Source organism: Alternaria triticimaculans, assembly GCF_023758025.1.
Source record: "Alternaria triticimaculans strain BMP 0046 chromosome Unknown scaffold_16, whole genome shotgun sequence".
In the NCBI taxonomy this organism is placed as follows: Eukaryota; Fungi; Ascomycota; class Dothideomycetes; order Pleosporales; family Pleosporaceae; genus Alternaria; species Alternaria triticimaculans.
Window position 1 is genome coordinate 620,573 of NW_026055973.1, and position 14,720 is coordinate 635,292.

The 14,720-nt window shown below is 55.9% G+C and overlaps 6 protein-coding genes across 6 annotated transcripts; 2 read left to right on the forward strand and 4 right to left on the reverse strand.

The window, feature by feature from the left end:
- Window positions 1-307: 307 nt before the first annotated feature.
- Window positions 308-1,164, reverse strand: J4E78_008776 (uncharacterized protein; the record flags this gene model as incomplete). Its single annotated transcript, XM_049369376.1, has 3 exons — window positions 308-638; window positions 705-834; window positions 888-1,164. 3 exons carry the CDS (start codon window positions 1,162-1,164, stop codon window positions 308-310), a joined length of 738 nt encoding a protein of 245 aa, XP_049219077.1.
- A 1,618-nt stretch (window positions 1,165-2,782) lies between these two features.
- J4E78_008777 (uncharacterized protein) lies at window positions 2,783-3,616 on the forward strand (the record flags this gene model as incomplete). Its single annotated transcript, XM_049369377.1, has 1 exon — window positions 2,783-3,616. The coding sequence occupies one exon, from the start codon at window positions 2,783-2,785 to the stop codon at window positions 3,614-3,616; it is 834 nt and encodes a 277-aa protein (XP_049219078.1).
- A 34-nt stretch (window positions 3,617-3,650) lies between these two features.
- J4E78_008778 (uncharacterized protein) lies at window positions 3,651-4,439 on the reverse strand (the record flags this gene model as incomplete). The annotated part of the gene is made up of 1 exon (XM_049369378.1): window positions 3,651-4,439. One exon carries the CDS (start codon window positions 4,437-4,439, stop codon window positions 3,651-3,653), a length of 789 nt encoding a protein of 262 aa, XP_049219079.1.
- Window positions 4,440-5,825: 1,386 nt separating this feature from the next.
- J4E78_008779 (uncharacterized protein) lies at window positions 5,826-6,668 on the reverse strand (the record flags this gene model as incomplete). Its single annotated transcript, XM_049369379.1, has 1 exon — window positions 5,826-6,668. One exon carries the CDS (start codon window positions 6,666-6,668, stop codon window positions 5,826-5,828), a length of 843 nt encoding a protein of 280 aa, XP_049219080.1.
- Window positions 6,669-7,278: 610 nt separating this feature from the next.
- On the reverse strand, window positions 7,279-10,809 carry J4E78_008780 (uncharacterized protein; the record flags this gene model as incomplete). The annotated part of the gene is made up of 2 exons (XM_049369380.1): window positions 7,279-10,630; window positions 10,685-10,809. The coding sequence occupies 2 exons, from the start codon at window positions 10,807-10,809 to the stop codon at window positions 7,279-7,281; spliced, it is 3,477 nt and encodes a 1,158-aa protein (XP_049219081.1).
- Window positions 10,810-11,656: 847 nt separating this feature from the next.
- Window positions 11,657-13,963, forward strand: J4E78_008781 (uncharacterized protein; the record flags this gene model as incomplete). The annotated part of the gene is made up of 1 exon (XM_049369381.1): window positions 11,657-13,963. The coding sequence occupies one exon, from the start codon at window positions 11,657-11,659 to the stop codon at window positions 13,961-13,963; it is 2,307 nt and encodes a 768-aa protein (XP_049219082.1).
- Between the last annotated feature and the right edge of the window lie 757 nt (window positions 13,964-14,720).

Sequence of the window (14,720 nt, forward strand, 5' to 3'; positions counted from 1 at the left end):
GTCCGTACTTTCCTTCTACCTAACCACATGGCGGATACAACCGATACACGGTCACGGGCGAGGATAGCTTTGGACAGGTATCTCGAGGCGGACGAAGGAGCTTGAGCAGCATATAGCGACACGCTTGTGACATATACAGAAAAGTCATCTCAAGAAAACCGAATTGCATACAAAAAACCAATCAGATTCGTCATGCCCTCATCTCCACATAAAAAGCTATTTACATTCTCAGCGATCAATATATACAAGCCCTCTCTCACACATCTCCCCTCACCTCATCCCCCCCACCCTCCATCACACAGCCCATCTAACAGCTCGGCAGCTTCTCCAACTTCCCCTGACTACCAGTGCAAGCACTCGTCGAGCTAACCTTGCTGCTACTCCCGTTTCCCTTGTTAACACCCTTGTATTCCTGGCACACCTTCTTCGTCGTTCCGCAAGATCCACTGATGGAGGCTGTGTCACCGAAGTTGGAGTTGATGCCGATAAGATCAGACGTGAGTCCAAAGGCGCGCACGTTCTCGACGATGACCTTGCGGGGCGATTTCTTGCTGTTGTCGGTGCAGTCGCCGCAGGAGCGGTAGAGCTTTCCGGCGTTGACGATGGTGTAGTTTTTGATGGTTACCGTGCCTGCGCCGCTGGAGGGGGTGTTAGTACGTGTATGGGTTTGTGGGTGGGGAAGGGGGAGGGAGGAGGGAACGTACTTGTGCTGAATGACTTTATCACTGGCTTGAGCGGCGCCTCCACCCTGGATGAGGGCGTTGCCGCTGCCGAGGATGGAGATGGCGTCTTCGCAGACGTCGCGGAACCAGACGTTTGTTAGGGTGCAGGAGCCTTCTTACATCAGTACCTTTCTTGCAGGGTCGCGAGATGATTGAAGAACATACCCAAGCAATGCACGCCTTCGAGCGCATTTGCGCCAATGATGACGTTGGAGATGGACGCGCCGTTCTGGAGGATGAAGACGGCGCTGTCGCTGCCAGTGTCTTCGTCTGAGTTGCAAGGCCGACCGCGGTCGAACTCCTTGTTACCGAAGTTGACGCTGCCGGTGATGGTGCTGGGCTGTGGGAGCGAGACGATGCTGCCGGAGCGAGTGGGGATGTTGAGGGTTTGCGCAGCTGCCATGCTGGCGACGAGGGAGAGGAGTGCGACTTGGGACAACATGATGGGGAGAAAGTGGTGCGTAAGTTGGATATTGAACTGGAAGAGCTGCTAAGTTTGCAGATGGGCTGAATACTCAGAGAAGAGATGAGTGAGCTGCTGGTCTACCACTCGGAATCCCCATTGCCTTTATACACAGCCTCCATACCCACCTCTCCTCGATACCTGCATCGCCAACCAGATCTAGACACCGATGTAGCCCTCTACGGACGTCGTGAAATTGCTACGGGGTTGATGAGACCCTGGATTGTGGATCCAGTCCGCAAAGCCAAGACACTGTAGTATTTGTGGAGAATGGTGGAGAATTGTCTTCCGCCGTGGTAAGTCATGCTTGGCTAGGGGCTGAGGTTGCTGTTACCCTTACCGGTGGTTAGAATGGTCATGCCCACCATCACAACCTCACTATTTCGATCTACACTGCATAACAGAATACGCCCTGAACCTTTTCGTGATTCGCGGGATTTCTCGTTGACATGTTTTTCCGTACGCCATGAGTCGAGAATGCGCAGTTGTGTGATGGAGAATAGTATTTATGACACAGGTGACGGTGTTTTGGCGTTGCTGTATATTGGGGAAGACCTGGGGTACATTAGTGCAGCGCCATATGTCGGTAGAGAATTTTCCGCGGTGTTTGGAAGGATTCCTGGGCGGAGGGTTGGTGATGACTTGGCGTTTCAGTTGGGAGATGGGCTATAGTTCTTGTGGAATATCACCTCTGGAGTCGATCTCTGGGTGGGTGGTATGCGATCAGATTTCTTACGAAATGTTCCGTTCCGTTTTGAGAAGAGATCGCGTCGGCGAAGATGTGTTGTTGGCTGGTCGTGCCTTCACGTCGTGAAGGAGTCAACGCATTCTCACCGCTCACGTATCTTCGTTCGCTGGACTCGAGATTTTGTCGAAGAATGCAAGGCCTAGGCTTACATATGGGTACCTCTGGATCCATACTTCCGGTCTTGCATATCTCTATGGTGATGGCCCGTTTCCGCGACTCCCGCGAGGAACCATGATCAAGTTGCTCACCGATGATTGGCAGTCGTCCATCGGTGAACGGCTCCTATCAGCGGAAGCACCCATCCACGAGCACTAGAACGTCTCAGATGGGGCGGCTGGCAGTAAGTACCCGATCCGACGGCATCTGAGGATGGACATCATGGCCGACGATGCCCAGGTGTGCTGTTTCATGGGCACAATCCATCTTGTAAACTTTCCGCTCCGTACTTCCACCAACCGGCGCTATTGGAAGGACAGATCCATATTGCATAAGCCTGGATAGGCAATGCAAGTGCGGAACGTTTCCTAGAATGTGTTTCAAGATCGAATGCGGTAAACACGTGGAGATCATGACGCCTGGACAATGTGAGGGCCGCGATACTTTCTACGCTGGTAACTGGCGTGTTATGAATGTCTCGTCGTTCTAGATAGATTAGTGCCACGACGAAAGGTGTATTTGATCAATAATCACCAATGTTGTCGATGTTTGAGAGAAACAGCATGCAGATGTCCATTCGGACTAGCAGATGAGTAAAGTGGGCCGAAGTCTTGGCAGCGGAGGCCCACCGAAAAGTCTCGAGCAACTCAACACCTCTACAGAACCAACGCGCCACTCTACTCACCGCCCAAAATGTCGTCCATGCGAAATGCCGTTCAACGGCGCAACCACAAGGAGCGCGCGCAACCCGAAGAGCGCGCAAAATGGGGTCTCCTCGAAAAGCGCAAGGACTACAAGCTGCGCGCGCACGACCACAAGCAGAAGCAGGCCAAACTCAAGATCCTGAAGCAGAAGGCTCAGGACCGCAATCCCGATGAGTTCTCCTTCAAGATGATGTCGTCCAAGGTGGACAAGACAGGGAAGCGAGTGGCGGACCGGGGCAACAAGGCGCTCAGCATGGAGGTGGTCAAGCTGTTGAAGACACAGGACGCGGGATACATCCGCACTATGTTACAGCAGACGCGCAAAGAGAGGGAGGAGGTAGAGCAGAGGCTGATAATGGAGGAGCAGGGCGAGGTGCGTGCTGTGAGGGATGCGGCGAGGACGAAGCAGGGCAAGCACAGAGTCTTCGTGGATAACGAAGAGGAACAAGAGGAGTTTAAACCAGACACTTGGTTTGGGCGCGGCGAGGACATTCCTGCGCGCAAAGAGTCGCCTACCTTTGGAGACCTACAAGACGAGCTTTCGGAAGACGACGACGAAACGCCTATCCAGCGGCCGAACACATTATCGAAGAAGCAAATAGAGGCACAAGAGCAAGCACGGAGAGAAGCTCGAAAGTTTCGCAAAGAAAGAGAGCGAGCACAAGAGCGCCACGTAACAAGATTACGCGCACTCAAGAAGCGGGAGATCGAACTCATGGCCGCTGAAGAAGAACTCGAACTCCAGCGCGCAAAGATGAACAACACCGTCGGAGGGGTCAACAAGAACGGCGTCAAGTTCAAGATACGGGAGCGCAAGCGCTGAGTTCCCGTTGAACCATATACCCAAATAAATACAACTACAGCCTCGCGGGCATCCTCATCGCGCCATCCAGCCTCAAAACCGTGCCATTCAACATCTCATTCCCCACACACTCCACCACCAACCTAGCAAACTCCTCCGGCAGCCCCGCCCTCTTGGGGAACTCCATACTGTTCTCCAGACTCTTCTTCACCTTGTCGCTCATCATGCGCGTCATCGCGCTATCGAACATACTCGGCGCAATCGTCACAGCACGAATACCATACTTTGACAGATCGCGCGCAAGCGGCAGTGTAAGACTCGCAACCGCACCTTTCGACGCCGCATACGCAACCTGCCCCATCTGTCCATCAAACGCCGCCGAAGACGCAATCATAATAATCACACCGCGCGACCCATCAGGACTCGAAGGCGTGGTCGTCGTCATATGCGGCACCACCTGCCTGACCAAATCCAACGTCCCCCTCAAATTTATATTGAGCACGAAATCAATACTCTCAATGCTCAACGGCTCGTTCTTCTTGTCGATAATCAGGCCTGGCATTCCTACTCCTGCTCCTGCTACCACGCCTCCGATGTCTTTTCCTGTTTCTTTGACCCACGCGACTGTGCCGGCGACTGCGGAGGCGATTGCGTCGGTGTCTGTGACATCGGTTTCGAAGAACTTTGCGCGGGAGCCGAGTTCGGACACGATCTTGGAGCCGTTTTCCGAGTTGAGGTCGAGCAGCGAGACGTATGCGCCAGAGGCGTGGAGGGCGCGTGCGGTTGCGAGACCGAGGCCTGAGACGCCGCCGCTTATGAGGAAGGTGCGGTCTGCGATCTTCATTGTGTGGGAGGGTGGGGATGTAGATAGATGGGTATCTAGACGAATGTAATGCTGCAACTCGTAATTTCTGGCTGTGCTCGTGTCTACGTGATGTAAAGTAAAGGCGCAACTAAAAGCGCATGTGAAGTCTAAACCACGAAATGCCGTTCCTCAAGCTCACTTGCCTCGGCTCACCCAGATCGGCCAAACCAAGCCCACAACCTCCGACATGCCCGCTCCGTATCCTCACCACCGAACTACATGGATATGCCCCACTCCGAATAACATCAATCTTGCCAATCCAATCCAATCTCGAACCTCAGCACCGCCGGGAGTCCGCAAAGACGCTCACTCACGTCCACGTCCACCAACCACACACTTCCTACATCGTCACTCGCTACCTCAAACCTCGAGCTGCATAACGACCGCGCATTCGACTTGCAACTTCCAACCCCACCGTCGGGGCAGCGCCCACCCGTACTCCATAGAACCCACCGTCAACGATGGCCAACACAGAAGACCGCATGATAATCGGCACGAACCGCACGCCCACGAACCCCACCCCCCTATCCGCGCCCCAAGAACAACAAGTCAAGGATTTATATTACAAGAATGTGCGGGCGAAATGCGCAAAGGAGATTGAAACCTTTGCGCAGTGTGCCCTCGGCCGCACCTTCACAATGATATACGCGTGCCGCCAACCACGACTGGCGATGAATAGTTGTATGTTGCAGTATCAGAATCAGGATGAGTTGGATAAGGCGAGGTTGGAGTGGTTTGCGTTGGCGGAGGAGAGGAGGCAGGTATGTTAATATCAAGTCTCATACACTCTCAACTCCCAACTCTCGACTCTCAACTATTAGGATTCAAAAACATGGGAACGGAGCAGGAGACTGGGATATGGAAGGGCTGCATTCGGGAGACCGCAACGCTAACGATTTCACAGGCGCGAATAGACCACCAAAGAAAGCTCGAAGACGCGCGAGAAAAACACAAAGAATGGTGGAATCTAGACGAGTCGGGGCGTACACTGGGGAAAAAGGCAGAAGCGGTTAATGAGGAGGGACTGAGGAGGAAAGAGGAGAACAGGGTGGATGATAGGGGGGTTACTAGGGGTGGGGTTTATGGGTCGAGATGAGGGGGGTGGGTGGGGGATGGAGAATGGAGAATGGAGCGGATGTATATTGTATTATAACGTGTAAATACTCGCCGCCATGTTGTTTCAAAAGGATGCGCGGCTCATGCGCGGGAACGAAAGCTTTTTATCCAGCTCTCTGGTATAGTCCCGTTCAAATACCACTCTGATCCACAACGCCGTTACAAATGCTCAAGTCCCGCCAAACGCCGTCCCAGTCACACACCTTGGTGCTGCTGCTGTTGCTGCCTGCTCAAGATCAAGCCTCCAGCTCAACCGTTACTCTCCTGGTTAATCCCCATAGCCTCCTCAAACTCGTCATCATCAACCTCCTCATCTTCCTCCATACCTCCCATATCCGTATCCTTAGCCTCCGTCTCCGCCGCCGCCGTCCCATTCACCGTACCCACAGGCCCTCCCGCAAACCCAACACCCTCCCCATCAACCTCCATATCCTCATCCGCACCCTCATCCTCAACACTCTCCTCCCACGCCCCCTTAACCCCCCACCCCACACCCGTAAAGCAATACCTCTCCGGCGGCAACCTAATCCCAAACTCGCGCTCCACCCTCGGCAACGCAATACGATTCCTCTCCTGCGCCACCTCGGACATAAACTCCTTGCCCAAACTCGTATTAAACGCGCCCGCCGCGCGCGCCCCCACGGCCGTACGTAGCGCATTCAGACTCACGGCGTCTTCACCGCTGCCATCAGCGTTGACGCCGCGTTTCTTGCTGCCGGAGGTGGTAGGTAGAGGCGGTTCGTAGGATATGGCGTCGGAGAGGATGGACGAGGTGTAGCGGTAGGCGAAGTCGAGGAGTTGGAGGGGGACGCGCTCGGTGTAGGCGTGTACGCCCATGTTGGCGAGGATGAGGTGGATTAGGCGGGCGTCGCGGGGGCGTTTGGAGGTACCGGGGTCGGAGAGGGATGTTGGTGGGAAGGCGGGGTTCATTGGTGCGGTTGTAGAGACACCGTTGGACTGTTGCGATGGTTGCGCGGTTGGCTGTGAGGGTTGTGGTTGCGACTGCGTGGGTGGGCTGAGTGTGGGTGCGTTGGCGGTCGCGGGGGGCGTTGAAATGCCATTTTGCATTGTCTCTGCGGCGGGTGACGCCATGGTGGGTGGTGTGGTGGGTGCGCGTGATGATGTCGGTAGGTGAGTGAAGGTCGCGCGTTGAAGTTGCGACAGCGATGGACGCGAAGGCTTGGCGCCCGCATGCGGCTCAAGTGGAATCTGCCCAGGTGGGGAAAAGTCGCACTAGCGAATCTCAAGTGAAGGAGGATTAGTTGTTGTTACGAAGACACAAGTAATGAACTTATACATAGATATTCGCTTGCCGTACGGCAGACAAAGTCAACATACCATGTCACTGGATGCAGTGCCTGAATTCAACCATGCACTCATACACCTACCTACCCTACCAGACTACACTATGTACAAGTCGATCACTTAGCTTTACTACCTGCCTGTTCATTCTAAGATATCCGCGAACTCACGTATGTCTCAACCAGAATCTGCTAATGGAGACATCCACCACCACCCCTCCTCCGCCCCTCCGCCTCCCCGCCGCCTCCCCCACCCACCCTGAAACGTCACTAGCGAACGCAAGTGAGCCCTGGAGGTTGGGTGAGACAAAACTACCACGGCACGCGAACACATGATGTTGGATGGAAATGATGAATCAACGATACGTTTTGCTAATTGCTACAACACGCTCAATACAATACTACACAACCCCTAATCCAACCACATCATCCTCATCCCCCGTCGCCTCACTAGCAACACTCTCATGCAAACTCGGCGTCTTATCCTTCTCCTTCCTCCCAATCTTCTTGGTAATACTGCCCCAAACACCGCCAGCCGTCCCACTCTTCGGCGTGCCAATCTGAGGACTATTGCCCACACTCTCGGTGCTCTTCCCCAGGCCGAAGAACCCGCTCGTTGAACCCTCCTCGTCATGCTCATCAGGTGTACTGGGTACGTCGGATTTGGCGGACTTGGAAAAGAGCGCGTTCTTCTTGCCGAAAGTGAGGAATTGGTTGGTGCTACCCTTGCGAGTGAGTTTCTGCATGAAGGATTCCTTGCCGATGGAACCGGCCGCGTCGGAGGCCGTGTGGGATATACTTCGTTCGAGAGATTCGCGGGGGGAAGCTTCTGAGGCGTCAGCCGTAGAGATAATAGAAGGCGTGTCTCGCGACATGCGGGAATCATGAGGAGAAGTTGTGTCTCTGGCGTCGCCGGCTTCCGAAGGCGTGGCGTGCTTGTCTTTGCGCGCTGCTTTTTCCGCCTTGTCGGCCTTGACCTTCTTTTCCTTTTCTTCCTTCTTCTCTGCCTTTTCGGCTCGGCGGGCTTCTTTCTCGGCGGCGCGCTTCGCTTTTTCTTCTTCGTTCTTCTTGCCGAGTTGGAACATGGTGAAGCTTGCTGCTGCGGGGTTGAGCTGCTTTGGTGGGGTGGGTGGGATGGGTGGGAGTGAGGAGGTTGACGGCTGCGCTGGCATGTGGGAAGCAGATGACTGCGGGCGAGTGCCAATTGGCGCTTGAGTGGGCGAACGTGTGTTTGAAGGAAAGTCCAGAACATCATCGTGGATGTCGTCGTTGATTAGGTTTGCGCTCGACGTGTGTTGCATCGAGGGTCGACGAGACCCTAGCCGTGACCATGAAGTGGTGTTGGTGTTGTTGACGCTCCAGTCGACTCCAAGAGGACTAGCCCGAGCACCGAAGGCATCCACATTCCAGCCGAAGCGCGTCTGGCTCTCGGTCGATGGACGTGGCAGAGCCATGCCTTCTCCGGAATTTGTAGAGCCCTGACGCGGAGACTCCGGCCTCTGCATGCCTAGGATATTACGTAGCCATGGGTCTTCACCTCCCTTTGCGCTGCTGAACATGTTGAACGGTCGTTTGCGGGTAGCCACATGCTTTGGACTACTAAGCGACTCAATCGGCTGAGTCTTGGTGCGTATGAATGTGTCGTACCATGCGCCTTCGGAATGGCTACCGCGGCGACGAGTGTTACCCAGACCGTCAATGCCATGGTCCTGGCGGGGTAGTGACTGACTTTGTGACGGTTTCAGGGAGCCCAGCGCTGGACCCTCATCGGAGAACGTCTTGCCCCGTGCTCGGTTCAGTCCAAAGAGTCCACCAAAACGACTGGCCTGGGGATTGATCTGGAAGGAGCTGGATGTTGAGTGAATGGAGCGCCTGTCGTTGTCCATGTTGTTGTCATGGCTGGGATAAAAGTTGAGTTCACCAGCACTGTCCCGAGGACTTGCTAGAGCACTGGGCGAGCCGCTCTGTGGAGAAGCTGGTGAGCTCGAGTTTTGCGTGTGGTTCATGGTTCCAGGGGCTCCAAGACCAGGTAGGACGTTCCTCATGTTGGGTGAAGGATCCAGCGACGGTGCTTGGGGTGGACCTGGGTCGTCGTCTTCGTCTTCCGTCAAGCCTAAATCATCCCCAAATAATCCCGCTGGAAGCAATGCACCGGCTGTTGGACTCATTGGCGCACCGCCGGTCAAGCTCTCGAAGTCGGCCTGCGAGAAGGATGTGCTGTAATTCCGAGGAGGAGGCAATGCCATGCCGTTGACTGGGTTGAAATAAGGCGTGGCGGTAGCGAACGAAGGTGATGAAGTCGTGGGGATGCTGTTGAACGGGGCTGATGAAGTATGCACGAAGCCACCAGTTGCTTGAGCCAGAAGCCCTTCGCGCATGCTTAGCGGTCGCGCACGCTGGCTGTTCCTCCTGACGGGACCCATTTCTGGGACTGGCGGTCCTGAGAAGAGTTGCGGCTGGCTCAGGCGGCGCTGCTGCATGTAGGTCAATCTGCCCGTGGCATCCTGATGGGCTCGCTCCGCCTCGGCGTATAGCGCCCAAGCTTGAGCATATTGCTGCTGCAAAAGACCCAGAGTCATCTTCCAGCGGTTGTCCTCTTCCTTCTCTGCGTTGTCGGGGCCGTCTGTCGCTTCAGCGCCTTCTTGGCCTTCCTCCAGCTTCTGTCTCTCCTCTTCCAGAGCCTTGATGTGGATGCCCTTCTCGCGGATGGCGTCTTCCAAGACCTTGTTCGCCTGCGTCTCGTCGGCGTACTTGTCTTTGAGGTCCTGGACGCGCTTCTCGGAGGCTGCCTGGTACTCGGTCTGCTCCTTCTTGATCTTCTCAGCAGTGTCGCGGAGTTCGCCCGCCTCCCTGGTCCACTTGGCAACGTCGTCCTTCAGCTTCTTGCGCTCGGCTTCCTTTTGACGCAGCACCCTTTCCTGCTGAGCGCGCCTTGTCTGGGCCGCGGCATTCTGACGCTCAAGACTAGCCACCTCTTTCCGCAGGTCGCGACTGGCGTCTTCCTTTTCTTTCAATGCCGCCTTCTTCTCGTCGCGCTTGTCCACCAAGATGGCCTTCTGCGTGACAAACTCCTGATCCTCGTCCTGGATCTGGCGCTCCATGTCGTCCAACTCGCGTCTGAGGCCGTCCAGCTTCTCTGTCAACTGCCGGATCGAGTCTGGGCCTTCTGCTTCTTGCGCTGCCCTCCCTTGGTCCTGCATCTGCGATGCTGGCGAGATCTTCCGTCCGATGTCTGGGCGGCGCATGCGGGAGGTGCTGTTGCTGTGTTCGCGGGTCATGGGCGGGGCAGCGACGGAGGTGACGACATCGGCGAGGGTCTTGTTGGGGCGGATGACGGGCGTGGGGGTGTAGTCATTGTCGTCGCTGACGAGAGGCGCGTCTTTGGGTGGGGACGGACCGTAGAAGTCATCGGAGTCCGCGGGCAGGGTGCGCAGGCGGATAGGCACGCTCGGGGCTTGGAAGCTGGACGAGTTGAGGGTGACGATGCGGATGGTGTAGTGGCGGTCGGGCTGCAGGTTCTCGATGGTGATGGACGACTCCTGCGGGGAGATGTCGCCAATGTCGATGCCGTTGATGCGGATCACGTACTTGAGGACCGAGGCGCGCTGGTCGGGCGGCTTCCAGTGCAGCAGCACGCCATCGGCCTTGATGCCAGCGAGCGAGACGAGGGGCGCGACGGGGACTTCGAGGCCGAGCACCTGCACCAGCTTCTCGACGGGCTGCGTGAGGACCTGGTAGGCGCGGAAGGCGACCCTGCATGCGCGGTGAGTAAGTGCGCGTGTATTTCTTCTTGTATACAATTCCTACCAGAAGAGGGCCGAGACGATGCACGCCGTGCGCAGCCAGCCCGACGACGAGAACAGCAGGGCCTCCATGTCGTAGCGGGCGACATCGGGCGGCCAGTACAGCGACTGTGAGGGTTCCGAGAACATGGCGACAGCTGTCAGGCGTCTCCCACCTGGTTGTCGTGGTGGGTGAAGTTTGCGCGGTTCCTGGCGGCGTCATGTGCAGCCACAACCGCCGCAAATGGCCGAAGCTACAGGCCATTTCGACGTCTTGGCTGCTCCACACCTGCACCTCCTCCGCATTCATCTTCGAGAGTTACTAGTAGCAGCTAGCGGGGCAGGGTGGCTGTCGAAAAGTCGAGTTAGGCGTGTGTTGAGGACATCATCGCGATACCTTCCATTGACTATGAGATATCGGTAGCAAAGTCTTGGAATAGCCCACATGCTACCTAGGTATCTATCGCACGCGGTGGTTGAGCCAGTGGCTGGCCCAACATATAATCACCACGAATGGTTCTCCAATGTGCGTGCTCCGTTGCAGCATGTGAAGATAGCATCTCGATTCTGCACCTTAGCCCATGCAGTATGCACCAAATCCCTCGCAACATATACCATTCTGGATGTACCATTCTGGAAATTCTTGCCGCACTCCGGCTCAGCGCATCACTGGTGTCACTTGATCTCGGCCTGACGTCTCGGGCCCGTGATGCGCCCGCGAGCTCGGTGACCGCATAGCTCACGACTGCCTAGGCACGTCAGCGCAAAAGTACTTCCACTCCTGACATCCCTTCTTTGACCCTCAACGCTCGACCGCTCGCTCCTCCCTCGGTGAAAGCAGCCCTCTGACATGTGAAGAAAGAATGCAAACACGCTCTGACACATTTCCACCCGCCCGCCCGCTGTAAAACACTTCTGACGTACATCCCCGACGCTCGCTACGAACCATACAAACGAGATCATCTGCGCAAGAGGCGCTGAGCCCAAGACAGCAACCATGAACTACGTGCGATCCATCACGGGCAGCGTGTCCAAGGGCTGGAACTCGATCAACCCCGCCACCCTCAGCGGCGCCATTGACACCATCGTCGTAGAGCACGAAGACGGCAGCCTGGCATGCTCGCCCTTCCATGTCCGCTTCGGCAAGTACCAGATACTGCGCCCCTCGGACAAGAAGGTCGAGTTCCGCGTCAATGGCGAGCTGCAGGACTACTCGATGAAGCTGGGCGAGGGCGGCGAGGCCTTCTTCGTCTTCGAGACGACGCGCTCCATTCCCGCCGAGATGCAGACGTCGCCCATCGCATCGCCCGCCGCCAGTCCCGAGCAGAAGCCCGTCGAGCTGCCCTCGGAGCGCGCCTTCGACGAGCCCGAGCCTTTCGACTTGGACGGTAGCGCTACAAGGAGACGAGGGCGCATGTCCATGTCGGTGCCTGCCTCGGACTATGCCGGGGCCGACTTTGGACGGCCCAAGTCGGGGGACTGGTCAGGCTTCCACATGCAGAGGGCAAGCACGGATGAGACGGTGCCTTCTGTAAAGGACGGCTTTGCCAAGACATTCGACGGCGAGGAATCACAGGACAAGGGCCCCGAGAGAGGGCCGCTGCAGATCAGCAAGGAGGATGCGACTGCCTGGAACAGGTCGACGCGCTCAGCGAGTCCGCCGCCTGTGTCCTCCGCCGAAGCTCTTGCCCGCGCGATCAAGCTGTCCAAGAAGCTCTTTACCTCGAACATCCCGAACAAAGTCACCGAGACTGGCGACCTCGAGCTAGACATGACGGGGTACAAGAGCAGCGAAGAGGATGCGTTGCGCGCCGAGGTCATAGCCAGGCGCATTCTGTCGGATGAGCTTGCAGGAGACTACGACATTGGCGCCCTCATAGGCGCTGACGAGAACGGCAACCTCTGGATCTACAGCAGTGAGGAGGCCAAAGCAGCGGCTATGGCAAAGACGACAATGAATGTACTGAACGAATCCGCTCTTCAATCGACCGATGCGCTGTCAGACCCCGGCTACCAGAGCGACAGTGGACGTAGCGACGACACTGCTCAATTCCCTCTACGCAGAGACTCAGACAGTGCGCTGGGTTCCTCCGCACCACACTCGCCCGAAGCCAGGAAATCCGAGCACAAGACATACGCAAAGACACTACGCCTCACGAGCGAGCAACTCCGAGCGCTCAACCTAAAACCCGGCGCAAACACCATGAGCTTCACCGTAAACCGCTCAAAATGCGAAGCCTACATGTTCTACTGGAAGCACGACGTGCCCATCGTCATCTCCGACATCGACGGCACAATCACCAAGTCCGACGCCCTCGGCCACGTGCTCAACATGATCGGCCGCGACTGGACACACCAAGGAGTAGCCAAACTCTACACCGACATTGTCAACAACGGCTACAACATCTTCTACTTGACAAGTCGCTCCGTCGGCCAAGCAGACACCACACGCGCGTACCTCAACGGCGTCGTCCAAGACAACTACCGCCTCCCCAAAGGCCCCGTAATAATGAGCCCAGACCGCACCATCGCAGCCCTCCGTCGCGAAATCTACCTCCGCAAGCCCGAAGTCTTCAAAATGGCTTGTTTGAGAGATATCATGCAGCTCTTCGATAAGCCCGCGCACCAAACACCCTTTTACGCCGGTTTCGGTAACCGCTTCACAGACGCGCTTTCCTACCGCAGTGTCAACATCCCTTCCACCCGCATCTTCACCATCAACTCCAACGCCGAAGTCAGCCTTGACGTCCTGTCGCTTAACAGCTATAAAACGGGTTACGCAAGCATGCGCGAGATTGTTGATCACTTTTTCCCGCCGGTGGGGCTGCTTGTTCCGGCGGGTGGGGAGGCGTATACCGATTTCAATTATTGGCGCGATCAACCATTAGACATCCAAGACTTTACGGACAGTGAAGACGAAGACGACGACGATGATGATGAGAGGACGGAGGCGGCTAGTATAAGGAGTGAAGACGAGGGATCGGAGATTGGCGAGGATCTTGAGGCGAGTTATATGTCGAGGGAGAGCTTGGATGTCGATGAAACGGGCTTGGAAGATTCGATTGTCGAAAGTGTGGAGGGGGGTGATTATTTGGACGGCGAGGGGTATGTTGAGAGGAGGTATGGGGATGATGGAGAAGAGGAGGAGTATGATGACGACGAAGGTGATAGAACGATGGTTCAAGACGTTGTTCCTTCGATTGAGGGTGGGGGGGATACGGGCGTGGATACGAATGTTGAGCGTTTGAGGGCGCTGGATGTGAAGGAGAGGAGTCCGACGCCGAGGGCTCCGGCGACGAGGTAGTCAGCTTTGTTTGGAATTTTGTTGTAAGTCGAGTTGTTTTTCGCATAGCATGGCATGGGGCGGCGTTGGGGCGATCGCTGGTAGGGCACGCTGGTCTATTGTAAAATCTTCTTGTTTACGTATTGTAATTCGTTAGATCGTTATGAGACGGGGCTTCAACATGCCTTCTCTGTTAACTCTTAAGGCTGGATATTTCTCGTGTTGTCTCATGTGGCTTTGTCGTGGCTTCCTTACCACTGGTTCTTTCCCTGTCACACTACTAGTGGGGACGAAATGGACGTCTTCCTTCGAGGTGAAGTCGCCTCTTTAGGTGAGTGTGATCTTTCAGCATTCGCTCTCGATCCTGGTTGATATCGGTTACGTGGTGTTCGTGTTGTTTGCTCCTTCTCAATCGGGTCAGTCGTCGTCACGTCCTTCTTGACGCCACCACGTGTTTGCGCAAATATGATACCCTTACTCACTACGTACGTCGGATACGCAATATTCAGGCTGCCACTCCTGCACTCGCCTTGCAAACGGGGTCCGGAGGAGATTATCGCTACCGCGCCCAGACCTTATCCAACGTACTCGGCTCCTTCCTTCGAAGTCTTGTCTAACTCCACGCCCAACAACCCCTCTACACCACTACTTAGTTTCCTCAAATCTAAGAGTTAGCGACTTACACAACACTACCTCTATTTAACCCCCACAAACCAACCCCAACCCCCCACTCAACATGAAGTCCCCAACCCTCATCCTCGCTCTCGCGGTTCTCGTC